At 59.3% G+C, this 12,483-nt stretch overlaps 3 protein-coding genes across 6 annotated transcripts in view; 2 read left to right on the top strand and 1 right to left on the bottom strand.

Moving 5' to 3' along the window:
• CCND3 (cyclin D3) overlaps positions 1 to 3,693 on the top strand; it is a 35,069-nt gene extending 31,376 nt beyond the window's left edge. For all 3 annotated transcript variants that reach the window (XM_065854513.2, XM_065854514.2, XM_065854512.2), the window contains exon 5: positions 1,942 to 3,693. In XM_065854513.2, coding sequence (XP_065710585.1) covers positions 1,942 to 2,103 — 162 coding nt within the window. In that variant the 3' untranslated portion in view covers positions 2,104 to 3,693. The remainder of the gene's footprint in view (positions 1 to 1,941) is intronic.
• Positions 3,694 to 4,606: 913 nt separating this feature from the next.
• On the bottom strand, positions 4,607 to 7,514 carry BYSL (bystin like). The gene is made up of 7 exons (XM_065854612.2): positions 7,191 to 7,514; positions 6,624 to 6,786; positions 6,415 to 6,553; positions 6,011 to 6,144; positions 5,717 to 5,877; positions 5,428 to 5,530; positions 4,607 to 5,242 (listed from the first exon to the last, which is right to left on the bottom strand). Exons 1-7 carry the CDS (start codon positions 7,468 to 7,470, stop codon positions 4,894 to 4,896), a joined length of 1,329 nt encoding a protein of 442 aa, XP_065710684.2. The 5' UTR covers positions 7,471 to 7,514; the 3' UTR covers positions 4,607 to 4,893.
• A 38-nt stretch (positions 7,515 to 7,552) lies between these two features.
• MED20 (mediator complex subunit 20) lies at positions 7,553 to 10,006 on the top strand. 2 transcript variants are annotated; one of them, XM_065854609.2, is made up of 4 exons: positions 7,553 to 7,619; positions 7,711 to 7,865; positions 8,519 to 8,772; positions 9,385 to 10,006. In XM_065854609.2, exons 1-4 carry the CDS (start codon positions 7,606 to 7,608, stop codon positions 9,598 to 9,600), a joined length of 639 nt encoding a protein of 212 aa, XP_065710681.1. In that variant the 5' UTR covers positions 7,553 to 7,605; the 3' UTR covers positions 9,601 to 10,006. The 2 variants fall into 2 exon arrangements, with proteins under 2 accessions (XP_065710681.1, XP_065710683.1); XM_065854611.2 differs by lacking the exon at positions 7,553 to 7,619 and having other exon boundaries at positions 7,731 to 7,865; positions 8,524 to 8,772.
• Positions 10,007 to 12,483: the final 2,477 nt, after the last annotated feature.

Genomic DNA, 12,483 nt, shown 5'->3' with positions numbered 1-12,483 from the left:
TGGCCGGGGGATCGGGTTGACGCGGTGGGATGGGGCAGCGGGAGAACCCGGGCTCGGCATCTGCTCGACCTGCGCCGGTGTCTGGTTGCCGGTGCCCAGCCTGGGGCGGGCAGGAGGCCGGGGGCAGCGAGCGTTCCAGGACACGGGCACAGTGTCGCTGTTGGGCTCCCTGTTCCCAGCTCGCTCCTGCTGCAGTGCAGCGATCGGGAGCTTTGCTGCTGCCAGGGGCCCCTTTTGATCTTCTCTTGTGGCCGAGCGTGCAGCCGGCAGCCGGGCGGGTTGGTTACAGTCCCCTGACAGCCGCACTGGGAATTGGGAAAGGTGCCGGTGCCGTGACGGGGGTTTGTCCGGCCAGGAGGGCGTCCTGATCTATTTGTGTCCTGATCTAGTTGTGCGGCTTGCATTTTTTTAATTGTTTGTTTACCAGATCCTTTTTAAAGAGTGAATCAGTGCAGCCAGCTGCTCTCAAGCTGCTGCGGTGAATGGGGCCGGCGCTGAAACCTGCGCTGGGCTGGGGCTGGTGCAGGAACAGGTGGGAAGCAGGAGGGCACCAGAGGGAGCGAAATGGAGCCCCCAGCCTCCGCTCCCCCTCCCCAGCCCGAGGGAGCATCTGGCCCGCCCGGCTGAGGTGCTGCAGACAGGACCGCGGCAGCTCCCAGCACACAGGGAGCCCTGGGGACGTGTCCACAGCGTTTCAGGGCTCCTGGGGGATGATGCTGCTCCCCGAACCTGGCCTTGCCATTCCCCTTTGGCTCTGCAGGTTGGTGGGGACGGAGGGGACGATGGCGCACGTCTGTGGCCGGCAGGAGCTGTGCCATCGCGCTGAGCTGGCCTGTGGCAGTGACAGCGCTTGGGGTGAGGCTGGGGGCCGCTCTGGACCATCCTTATCCCATGTGGGGCAGGACCAGACCCCCGGGTGCCACCCAGAGCCCCGGGCATGGCGGCAGAGCAGGGGGCTCGCAGGCTGGGCCAAGCCCATCTGCGTGGGCAGCCCCCGAGGCTTGTCCAGCGGGGCAGGATCCTGGCTGCCGCCTCTCAGCCCCTCTGCCGAAATTGCCGACCGAGAGCGCGTGAGGCCCCGCAGCGAGCTGCCCGGGGCGGCCGCGCTGACGGGAAGCGGCGCGGGGAAGGGGAGGTGGGCGTTGGGGCGTTTGCTATTTTCGCTCCCCACATCCTCTGACAGTTTCTAAGAACTGGCGGCAGATTCCTGGTAAGAGATTTCGGGGTGTGACAATATCCAGCCAGCACGCGCGGCCCCGCGGCCTCCGGCTCGGCCCTGGGGCACAAAATGTCACCTCTGGCCCCTCGGTTTGAGCCCCACGGGTGCAGGGCTGGGATGAACCCATTGGCGATGCCTCCGTGGCTCTTGGTGCATCGTGGTGCTCTGGTGTCCAAGTGGAGGAGTTTCCCCCTCTGGTTACAGCTCGTGTGGGGGGCAAATAGCGGGTTTGCTTGTATTACAAGAGATGTGCGCTGCTCGCAGTCCCAGCACGGGACTCCCTGCACCCCAGGGAGTCACGGGGGCTCCCCATGGACAGCAGGAGGGGAGAAGCCCTGAGAGAAGCTCTGTGGCTGCAGCATCGCTCTGGTGAAACCATCGCTCATGGGGCTGGGGGGTTTGGGCTGGACCCAGCCCCACGGAGCTCGTCGGCTGTGCCACGGTGCTGGAGCCACGCGCTGCGTCCAGGCGGAGCCCGGCTGCTTTGGGAAGCTCCGATGGGCACAACCGCTGCTCCTTGAGAACGTGGGGAGGTGGGGAGAAGACAACCAGAGCACAGCCACGCTGGAGGTGCCCCTTGTTGGAGAAAGGCGGCTCTGTCTGCTGGGTTTAGATGCTCCAGCAGCCACAGACATAGCCCAGCAGCTGCTCTGAGCTATTGATAAGGCTCCCACCTCTGCGCAGCAGAGAAGTGAGCATCCTGTCCCTCTCGTGTCCCGCAGGACTGCCTGAAGGCCTGTCAGGAGAAGATCGAGGCGGCCTTAGCCGAGAGCCTGAAGCAGGCGTCCCAAAGCCAACAGGAATACAACGCTGCCAAGACTGCTGCTTACCCGGCCAGCCAGCCCACCAGCACCCCCACAGACGTCACGGACGTCAACCTGTGACCGGCCCCCCCTTCCCGAGAGCCGCCCGGCCCCGCCGGCCCCGGGCACCCCAACGTCGCTGCACCCCCTGCCCGCCCCTCGGCGCCCGCTGAGGGTCCGTTCCGCTCGCTGGCGGTGCGGAGCAGGATGGGCCGGCCGGGTCAGTGAGCTCCACGCTGCTCGTCGGCTTCTGCGGGCGGCCGGGGTGAAGCGACGGTTTCCGCGGTGGCCACACGCAGGGGCAGCTGGGGAAGGGGGAGCAGGACCCAAATCGCAGTTGTAAAACGTTGCTCGGTTCGTGTTCCTCGGAGCGCGGCCGCTGCTCGCTGTCTCCGCAGGGGTGTTCACCGTGACGACTCCCAGCCCGCGAGGGCCACCAGTCATGGCTAACGAGCCCCTTCCCCGGCCTCCATGACCAAAATCCCTGTAACCCCCCAACCCACGTGGCTCCGAGACAGAACTGGTGTCCGGGCAGAGGGAGCGGGTGCTTGCTGCCCCCATGGTCCCCGTCGCTTTGTGCCCATTTGCTGCGGCTCCCGGGCGGGTGGTGCGGCTGCTTCTGCTTGGAGGGGGAAACGTGTGCCTTGTTTGTTGTTGCCGTTAGATTTGGGATTTGTGGGTTTTCGGCTTGCTTGGGGACGTGCTCCCCGTCTGCACGGACGGCAAAGTCCCGGCCTCGGGGAGCAGCTCCCAGGTGAGGTTTGGGCGCGATCCCCTTGGCTTCCCGCTGCCCCACTGAGGCTGCTTAATTTATTGTTAACTGCTGGGAAACGGGGAAGGGGGAGAACGCGGCCGTTCTTGCTGTGGGGCCTGGACGCCGCTCTCCTCTCCTTCCCAACTTGTGCCTTCGCCCTTGTCCCCTTCCCCGCCTCCCTGGGCAAGGGGAGACTCTCATTTGGAAGCTGGTTGTGTTTTTGTAGGTAGCTTAGACATCAGACTAGGTTTTAAGAAATCCCTTTGAATGTGCTGCTATGGTCTGAAATGCGTCTTCAACTCCTCCAAGGCAGGGACCTCGGATCGCGCTCGGGGGCTGCGCTCGGGGTGGCTCCAAGTTGTGTCCTCATCCGGCCGAAAATTTGCTGCGCACTTGAGTTGAAAAGCAAATATTGCAATTTTTGTATTGTTGTTGATCCTGTCTGTTAGGTTTTATAAAAAAGTGTTTAAAAAAAAAATAATGCTGCTTTTCTAAGAGGAAAACCATTAAATAGTAGGATTGTATTAACAAGGAGAAGCCAGAGAGACCGTGCGGGAGGGGAGGCGGATGCTGCTCCGTGAGCTCCGGATCCGCGGCTGTTGTCCCGCGGGGACGTGGAACGGGAGGTAGGAATCTTCCTTTTTGGATGCCACTAGAAACAAAAGTCTTATCAGGTGGAACAGGATGGGGCTGCTGTTCTTCCACCAGCCTGGTTTCTCCAGAAGAGCATCTGCTGCTGCCTCTGCCTCCCGCTACCGGGGGCTGGGGGCGCAGAGCCTGTCTGTACAAAATTTTTTTATATATATATAAATGGGTTTTAATTTAAGAGTAAAGTGGTTTGGTGTTCACACGCAAGAGGCCCGCTGCTGGGAGAATCAGAGGACCATATGATGTTGCAATAAAGTATTTTAAACAAGTGCGAACGCCTCGAGGGTTTCCCTGCGTGATCCGCTGGGGCTGCGCTGCCCTCGCGGAGCCGCTGATCTGCCCCGAATTGTGCGGGGGCCCGGCAGCCCCTGGGCTGCTCCCCGAGGCCCCAGCCCCAGCACGGGGTGAAGGGAGCGGGCAGGACAGCACCAGCTCCGGCCCCGCTGACACTGCAGCACCCACGGGACTCGCTGCGCTTCCCCGGGGCAGCTCATGGATGGTGGTGATGAACACGGAACCCAAACCACCTTCCTGTGGGCAAGGTGGCAGCGACTTCACCCCCCAGCAGCTTCGAGCCGCCCTCCCTCTCGCCGACAGCGCGCGGGGTGCGTGCGAGCCCGGGCTATCGCTGGCGCCCATCGGCTTCTGGCTTCTTTTTAAAGAAAGGAGATAGAAATCACAAAGCCAAGGGAAAGGCGCTGCGGTGTGTGACCAGCCCAGGGCGGCCGGGCTTTGCGTGTGGCTCCGCTTCATGTGGCTTCTGCTCTCACCGCTGTCACGGGAGAAGGTGGCGGCTCCCGGGAGAAGTGACGGGCGCAGCTGTCCCAGCACAACCCGCTGCCGCAGGGGCTTTTCCACACAGGCAGCACCACCAGGACTTTGTGCCCGTTCAGTGGCGAGACCAGGGAATCGCGACACACAAACCTCAGTGTCGCAGCATTGCTGTCAGCAGCTCTGCAAGGTCAGCTCAGCTCAGTGTTTTGGGGAAATCCAGAGAGGGCAGAGGGGGTGTGCGGGGGTCCCTTTGCAGTCTGGGGACAGGTGCGCACGGATCCCTTTGCAATTGCAGCACTGGCGGTTCCACCTGCAGCTCTGCAGAACCCTGGGGCTGGTGGCTTTGCTCTGCCACCTGCTGGGGACAGGGCAGGGACAGGGCAGGACCGCACAGGGATGTGACCGATAGACATGGCTTTGGGTTTTATTTTCCAATACAGGAACAGACCAAACCCTCGCGGGTGCTGGTGGCACCAGGGTCCCGGGTGGGACAGGGCTGCCCTGCCTGTGACGAGCAGCAGGGAGCACAGTCCAGCTCCGCAGGCACAGCGGAACCCGGCGCCCACCGGGAGCAGCAGGACCCCGGCTCCAACGCTCCCGCGCTGCTCCCTGCGCTCCGCTCACACGGAGCTCCCAACCACACAGAGAAGCGTCCCGAGAGCAGCTCAGGCTGCGCTTTGCCTGGCTCTCCCCACTCACTCCATGGCCGCCGGCTGCTCCCCCTCCACATCCCGCGTCTTGGAGTTCACCAGCTCCCTCCGGATCTCCGGCGAGATCTGCGGGTGGCTGTGGAACTTGAGCAGCTCCAGCAAAGCCTCCTTCTGCTCCGAGGACAGGTCCTCCTTGTAGCGCTGGGCGAAGGCCAGGAAGCTCTGGTGCCACAGCACGGGCAGCTCCCGCTGGTCCGTGCGGAAGGCCAGGAAGTGGAAGACGAGGGCGTCCACCACGCGGAAGGGCAGCGCGTACTTCTTGTCGATGAGCAGCCGGAGGAAGATGCTGTTGGCGCCACTGTACTGCATCTCGGCGATCTTCAGCATGGCCGCGCTGCGGGACGGAGGGAGCAGTGGGGTGAGGGCAGGAGCCACCCCAAACAGTGACAAACCTGTCCCTGAACCTTGAATCTCAACCCCGCAGGGAGGTGAGTGAATCCCCAAGCCCTGAGATGCCGCAGAGGGACAGCTCTGGTGTCCCCAAAGAGCCTGTGTTCCCCGCAGCCCCCAGCGCATTACCTGGAGTGCAGGACGGGGATGGAGCACTTGGTGAGGATGCTGCCGATGATGATGGCCTCCCGCAGCGTGCAGGTCCCCGACTCGCACAGGGGGATGAGGATCCCTGCGAGCGGAAAGAGGCAGCGCCCGCGTTAACCGCAAAACCCTGCGATCCCCGGACACACCGCACACGGGGAACAGCAGCTGCTGGCGCTGGGGCCGCAGCATCTCCCGCCATGCAACCAGCCCCAAACACCCTGAGATCACCAGACAAGACCGAGCCCGGTCCCGGTTCGCAGGGAGTCCCCACCTTTGAACCAGGCTGCCGGCTTGAACAGCGCCTTCTTCAGAGCCATGTAGAGGTGGAAATTGAGGCGCTTGTACTCGGCGATGTCGTCCCTGACCCGCGGCAGCAGCACCAGGTTGTAGAACCGCTGGGCCATCCTCTCTTTCAGGTTGGATGAAAATATCCTGGGAAAAGCAAAGCACAAAGTGAGCTGTGGGGACAGGGCTGGGGACGGGCTGGTGTTCTGTGAATCTGGGTCCAGTTACAGAAAGAAAATCTAAAAGGTCCAGCACCAGCAGCTCCCAGGGATGATCGTACCTGGTGGCTTGGTACATGGCAGCTGCTGTCCACGTCTCCGGCTCCGTGATGTAGAGGATCTGCTCCCAGTTGGATAGGGCAGGAATGATTTTAAACGCCTTGGGGAGTTTCCCGCTCCTGTATTTGGACAGCACCTTAAAGACAGGGATACAGGCCAGGCAGTGACACAGAGGCACTGACATGGAGGGCTGCAGGATGTGTCTCAGGACCATAAGAAATTGTCCCCTCCCTTGGCATCTCCGGTAAGAAAGGGCCACCCCAAGTCCTAAGAAAGAACCATCGCGGGCTCAGCCCCAGCACCGTGCTCAGGAGGTCGTCACTCAGAAATTCTCCAGTGACTGAGACAAACACCGCAGAAGATGCTGCACACAGCGAGGATGGGACAGCAGCGGCTTTGGGCTCACCTCCCTGACGCCCCTGTAGACCTCCAGGACACGGGGATCCAGCTGGGCCATGGGGCAGCCCGAGAGCTCCGACAGCGCCGTCTCCACCTCCGTCTGCTTCTCCGTGATCTTCTCCATGATGATGTCGGCCAGCGTGCGCCTGGGCCCGCGAGGGGACAGTCAGAGACCCCCTGGGGAGCGGCAGCCCCGTCCCGGCCCCTTCCCCTCACCTCAGCGGCGGGTTCTTGTTCATGAACATCTCGATGGCCGCCTCGTCCTCGGGGTCCACGGCCACCTCCCCGCCGTACTCCCCGCTCCGTCCCGCCACCAGCGCCGCCTTCTCCAGCGAGGGCCACTCATCGTCCTCCGAGTCCGAGCCGCCCAGCGCCGGGCCTGGGGGGAGCTGGATGAGCCCGGGGCCTCACACCGTGACGTGGGGGGAAAACGGGGGGAACAACCGGGGAGAACCGGGGGAGGACTGGGTGAGGAACCGGAGGGGACAACCAGGGAGAACCGGGAGGGGAACTGCGGGGGGAATCGGGCGAGGACTGGGGAAGAACCTGGGGGGAACCGGGAGGGGACCAGGGGGAAACCAGGGAAGGAACCAGAGAGGACCAGCGGTGGGGATCGAGAGAGGACTGGGCGAGGACCGGGACAGAACTAGGGGGGAACCAGGAGAGGACATGGGGGGAACCCAAGGAGAATCGGAGCAGGACCAGGGAAAAACAGGAGGGGACCAGGGGAACCAGGGAAGAACCCGGGGGGGGACCGGGAGGGCCGGGGGAACCGGGACTCACCCAGCGCCGTGCTGCGCTGCCTGGGGCCCGCGGGCTCGCCGGGCCCGTGCTCGGCCTCCAGCTCCTCCTGCTGCCGCCGCGCCTGCTCCAGGATGCGCCGGGACAGCCGTGGCTCCACGTAGCCCTCCCCGCCGCCATCCGCCTCCTCGGGGCCGCCGCGCCGCTTCCCCCGCGCCGACGGCCGCGGGGCCGCGTCCTGCAGGATCTGCTCGGCCAGCGGCAGCACCGGCCCGGGGCCGGAGCCGGGACCGGAGCCCCGCGCCCGCCGGGCCTTGGGCATCGCGGGGCCGGGACCGGGACCGGGACACGGGGCAGACACGCGTGCGCCTCGGCCACGCCCCTTCCGGCGACGCGGAGGCCACGCCCCTTCCGGCGGGCGGCGGTACTTCCGTCCCGGCGCGGCGGGCGGCGCAGCATGGGGGTCACCTGGTACCGGGGCGGGATGGGATGGGCCGGGGGAGCGGGGCGGGAGGTCCCGGCGCCCCCGGCGGGTCCGTGAGCGGCTCCTCTCCGGTTGCAGCGTGGCGCAGGTGCCGGTGGCCGAGGGGAAGAGCGTCCAGCAGACGGTGGAGCTGCTGACGCGGAAGCTGGAGCTGCTGGGGGCCGAGAAGCAGGGGACGTTCTGCGTGGACTGCGAGACCTACCACACCGCCGCCTCCACCATCGGCAGCCAAGGTCGGTACCGGCACCACCGGGACGCCCCGGCTCCCTCATTTCCCGCCTTGCCCAGCCCTTGGAGGAGCCTTCCTGTGGGGATTCACAGAATATTTTGATTGGAAAAACCCTCAAGCTCATGGATTCCAACCATAACCCACCCCTGTCCCTGCCCCATGTCCTGAGAACCTCATGTCTGTCTGTCCAGCCCTCCAGGGATGGTGACTCCAGCACTGCCCTGGGCAGCCTGTTCCAATGCCCCACAGCCCTTTGGGGAAGAAATTGTTCCTAAATCCAACCTCAACCTACCCTGGCGCAACTTGAGGCCGTTTCCTCTCCTCCTGGCGCTTGTTCCTGGGGAGCAGAGCCCGACCCCCCTGGCTCCAAGCTCCTTCCAGGCAGTTCAGAGATCAGAAGGTCTCCCCTCAGCTCCTGTTCTCCAGCTGAACCCCCAGCTCCCTCAGCTGCTCCACCACACTTGTGTTTCAGGCCATGCCCTTGGTTTCTTTGCTGTCTGTGGATTTTTCTGTGAAACTTCTTAAAATGCCATTTTGCAGGCTGCATTTTGGTCCCAAGAGGGCGGGTGTGAGTCCCTCCATCCATCCCTGCCATGCCCGTCTCTGAGGGGCCGTCACTGTCACTCGGGAGCCCAAACACCGCTGCTCTCGTTTCAGGGCAGACGGGGAAGCTGATGTACGTGATGCACAACTCCGAATACCCCCTGAGCTGCTTCGCCCTCTTTGAGAACGGTCCCTGCCTCATCGCGGACGCCAACTTTGACATCCTGATGGTGAAGCTGAAAGGATTTTTCCAGAACGCCAAGGCCAACAAGATCGAGAGCCGGGGCACCCGCTACCAGTACTGCGACTTCTTGGTGAAGGTGGGCACGGTCACCATGGGGCCCAGTGCCCGCGGGATCTCTGTGGAGGTGAGGATCGGCCGTGGAGGGTACGGAATACGAGTGCAGATGGGAAATCCCACGTTGGAGGCTAGATGAGAAATCCTGAGTCCCTTCTGCATCTCGGTGTGTTGTTGGTTGTTTGTCCCAGATGTCCCAGGGTACTTATCTCCTTTTCACGATGAGGTTGAGTTTAGGCAGGTGCTTTAGTACTTTGAGTTTAGTAGATTTTCCAGGGTTTGCATTTGAACTTACTCCTGGTTTGGGGCCAGATTCATGTTTAGTAAAATGCTTCAAGTCTTTTAATCCCAAGGCTTTTTCCAGCTGGGAGATGTCACAGCCACACGAATGGTCGGAGCTACCAGCACATGGGAATGAAGTTTGGGTTTGGCAGGGGTACTGTTAGTGTGATGTTTGAACCGGTGTCCCGAGAGCTTCATTACTGGGGATTTAATCAAAACAGTCCCCTCACAGGATGTGGTTCACCTTCCCTTTCCTTTTGAAGGGGTGGCTTGCATGTCCTCTCTGTATTTGTCCTTGTTACATGCAAAACGTTCTCGGATGCTTTTGTGGAAGGGATCGTCTCTCTAGAGAGGAAAGCGCGTTGCCTCCTGCGAGGCTGAGGCCGTGGTTTTGCTGCAGGTGGAGTACGGCCCCTGCGTGATCGCCAACGACTGCTGGAACCTGCTCATGGAGTTCATGCAGAGCTTCATGGGCAGCCACGCTCCCGGCGTCCCCTCTGTGTTCGGCACCAAGCACGACAGCGTCTACGGCCCCGCGGACACCATGGTCCAGTACATGGAGCTCTTCAACAAGATCCGCAAGCAGCAGCAGGTGCCCGTGGCTGGGATCAGGTGAAGGGGCGTCCTGGAGCTGGAGCCACCACGTCCTTCTGCCCCTGGGGACCGGGAGTCCCTCAAACAGCCGCGCTGGAGGCAGCCCCAGGTTGTGGTTTTTGTTGTTTTCAGTCTCTTTCCCGTCTCAAAGCAAAGTTCTGTGCGTATTTCTTGTTCTCCTTCGTGGTTTGGAGCGTGTCTGGGACCGGGCCCGTGGTTCTGATGGTTCTTTGTATGGCTCTTCGTGCAGGGGGTTGCTGTTCGTTAGCAGGAGGGGAAAGGACGAATTGCAGCCAAATGTGTGCGAGGGCAGAGTTTCCTGGTTGCAAACAGCTACAGGAGAGATTTTTTTTAATTATTATTATTGTAGATATCCACATCAAAATATCTTGTTATTTTTCATTAAAATAAAAAGCTGTATTTTGTGAGGAGATGGACTCTTTCTGCACAGGAAGCGTTGTGCCGTTTCATATTGTTTATTTACAGCTTCTGAAGTTTTCTGTTGAATGAAGACGATTCTTCAGCATCTTCGATTTGGTTTAAGAGCTCTATACCCCTGAAGCAACCTCATATTCCTGTGGCAAAATCTGCAGGAATTCCGGCATTCCTGTTATGGCTGTGTTCTTAGCTTGTCTTCAACTTTTGTATCTGATGGGAGCATTAAAACCTGCTACCTCTCAGCTGGTGCTGATGAAGCCTCGTGATAAATAAACAGGGCAGGAGCCCTCTCGCGCATTGAAGAGAGCACCAGGCGTTTATCTCATGTTTGACTGGTGGGTAATGAGAAATCCTGGTGACTTCACCGGATTGAATGGAGTAAGGAATGATTTGGGGAGTAAGAGCCAAACATTTATCATAAGACTTAACGATACAATATCACTTGAACATTTTTATTTTCGTTTAGCACTGATTTCTTTTGACAGCAGGAAAAACAGGGCAATGAGATCCCTTTTGCGCTATCTATCCCCTTGGTTTTATGTGTTCTGTATCTATCTGGCTTGCAACTGTTGTTCTTTTCATTCTCCTCCCTGCTCCACCCCCTGCTCAGTCTGGGAATTACACACAAACACCCTCATTCCGCTAATTAACTGTTAGAGCGCCTGTAGCTTTTAGTCTGGGCATTTAATAAATGTAAACAGCACTGGGTCCAGAAGGATCTGGTTAATGAGCCATAATAAATGGCATAATGTGCCAAAAGTGTGGTAGAAATTCCAGCATGCTGAATATACAGAATTTCTGCAACTCTTAGCTCAAGTTCATGACGTGTGCTGACTTCAGTGGGACTGTTAATCTTCAGTGATGAAAACTCAGTGAGAATCTGACCTGCTGTTGTTCCACATAGTTAAATGCGGCTGGGAAACTTAGCAAAACAAACTGTAGCCTTTGTAGGGGTAGTTGTTTCTGTCCTGTTGCCCATTTTAAGTCTTCAGGTTAAAAAAAAATACCTTTTCATGACCAGATTAGTCATGCTGAACGCTGCTAATGGTTTATTAATTCCCGAAAGATGCGTTCTGTAACCAGAGATGGCAAAACTCCGGTCTTAAAAACATGAAGTGTGTGCTGGAATCTCTGGGGACTTCAGCGCTCTTATTAATACATTGTGCTGTTCCTAGAGCAGTAAAACGGGACCCCTCGAGCTGCGTTCTGCCTTCAATTACCCGTTACAGCCATTGACGTCAGCGCGTTTCCACGCGTGTGAGGATGGGTGGGATTCAGCCTTTTTTTTGTCTTGGCAAAAACGTCTGTTGCTGTAGCTGCGTTCTGTGAACAACGGGATCAGCTGCCCCGCGTGAGGAGCTGCTTTTACACCGAGGCTTTTTTACTTTCTCGATGCACAAAATGACTGTTTTTCAGTGCTACTAGCTGCAGTAATCCTCATTCTGCCCCCAGCGTCTATGTGGCAGGTTAACATGGCCTGGAACGTGCTAGTCTGCATCTTAACAAGTCTTCAGGGGGCTTTAAATTGTGTTACGTTAATGGATTGAACCAGCGTAATTGAAAAGCACCCTAATTTTGCCTGTCAAGGCACGGTCTGGAAGGTTGTTCTCCTGTTGCTGCCCAGTGTTTTCTCAGAGAATGCAAGATCTAGAGGGAGAGGTGGCCGGGCTGTAGTCCTGTGCCACTCCAGATCCTTTTTGCTGCTCCTGTACCCCTCAGAATCACTGCAGTGGTGTTGCGTTCTGTGAGTTGGAGTCTGACCTAGAGGGGACTGGGGATCTTGGGGATGTGGGTCTCGCTCTTTTGTCATTACAGCTTTTCCCCTCCTGGCTTTAAGTAGAGCCTGGGTGACGTTTCCAGGGCCACCAGCACTTCAGTGCCTGAGTCCAAGTCTTGCTGCCACCCTGGGGATACCGTGGGCTTTTGTCCTGTTTTGTGCTGTGCTGTTTTTTACGAGGAGGTGCTTACTGCTGCACCCTGCTGAGCTTTACAAAGGGAGCAAGGACATAAGGGCCTCATTAATCTTCAGTTTTAATTCTTAGCAGACTTTACAGACTTGAGGGCTCATTCCAGTGGGGAGCGGTGGTGGAGCTGAGAGGTGTGCGACTGGATTTCTGTGCAGGTAGGGGTTCTAAACACAGCGGGCGCTGGGCAGAAAGGGAGGCTGTAGAGGAAGGACAGCAGATCTCACAGGAAATGGCATTTGTGGGAAGGCTGGTGAAGGAGCTCACAAAGGAGACCACAAGGCTGTGGAGTGTCCTCTTGCCACGGTAGAAGCCACCTGTCGCTCTGCCGGAAAACTTGACAGGACGGGAGGGGAACTTTGTTCCTGTGCAGAGGAATTGTGCTCTATGTCACCGCTGACCGGTGCTCCATGGGTCAGTGTCTGTGACACCGCTGACCGGTGTTCCATGGGTCAGTGTCTGTGACACCGCTGACCGGTGCTCCATGGGTCAGTGTCTGTGTC

Source organism: Patagioenas fasciata, chromosome 21, assembly GCF_037038585.1.
Source record: "Patagioenas fasciata isolate bPatFas1 chromosome 21, bPatFas1.hap1, whole genome shotgun sequence".
NCBI lineage: Eukaryota > Metazoa > Chordata > Aves > Columbiformes > Columbidae > Patagioenas > Patagioenas fasciata.
Note: the sequence above shows the minus strand (reverse complement) of the source record. Positions and strands in the feature narration are given on the sequence as shown.

Bases quoted from the DNA above. Each gene is read 5' to 3' on its own strand.
- MED20 (XM_065854609.2), top strand. The intron at 7,866-8,518 runs GTCGGTACCGGC...CTCTCGTTTCAG, and splicing joins CTCCACCATCGGCAGCCAAG to GGCAGACGGGGAAGCTGATG. The intron at 8,773-9,384 runs GTGAGGATCGGC...GTTTTGCTGCAG, and splicing joins CCCGCGGGATCTCTGTGGAG to GTGGAGTACGGCCCCTGCGT.
- BYSL (XM_065854612.2), bottom strand. From the start codon at position 7,470: ATGCCCAAGGCCCGGCGGGCGCGGGGCTCCGGTCCCGGCTCCGGCCCC. The intron at 6,787-7,190 runs GTGAGTCCCGGT...AGCTCCCCCCAG, and splicing joins GCAGCGCAGCACGGCGCTGG to GCCCGGCGCTGGGCGGCTCG. The intron at 5,531-5,716 runs GTGGGGACTCCC...TTCCGCTCGCAG, and splicing joins GCCGGCAGCCTGGTTCAAAG to GGATCCTCATCCCCCTGTGC.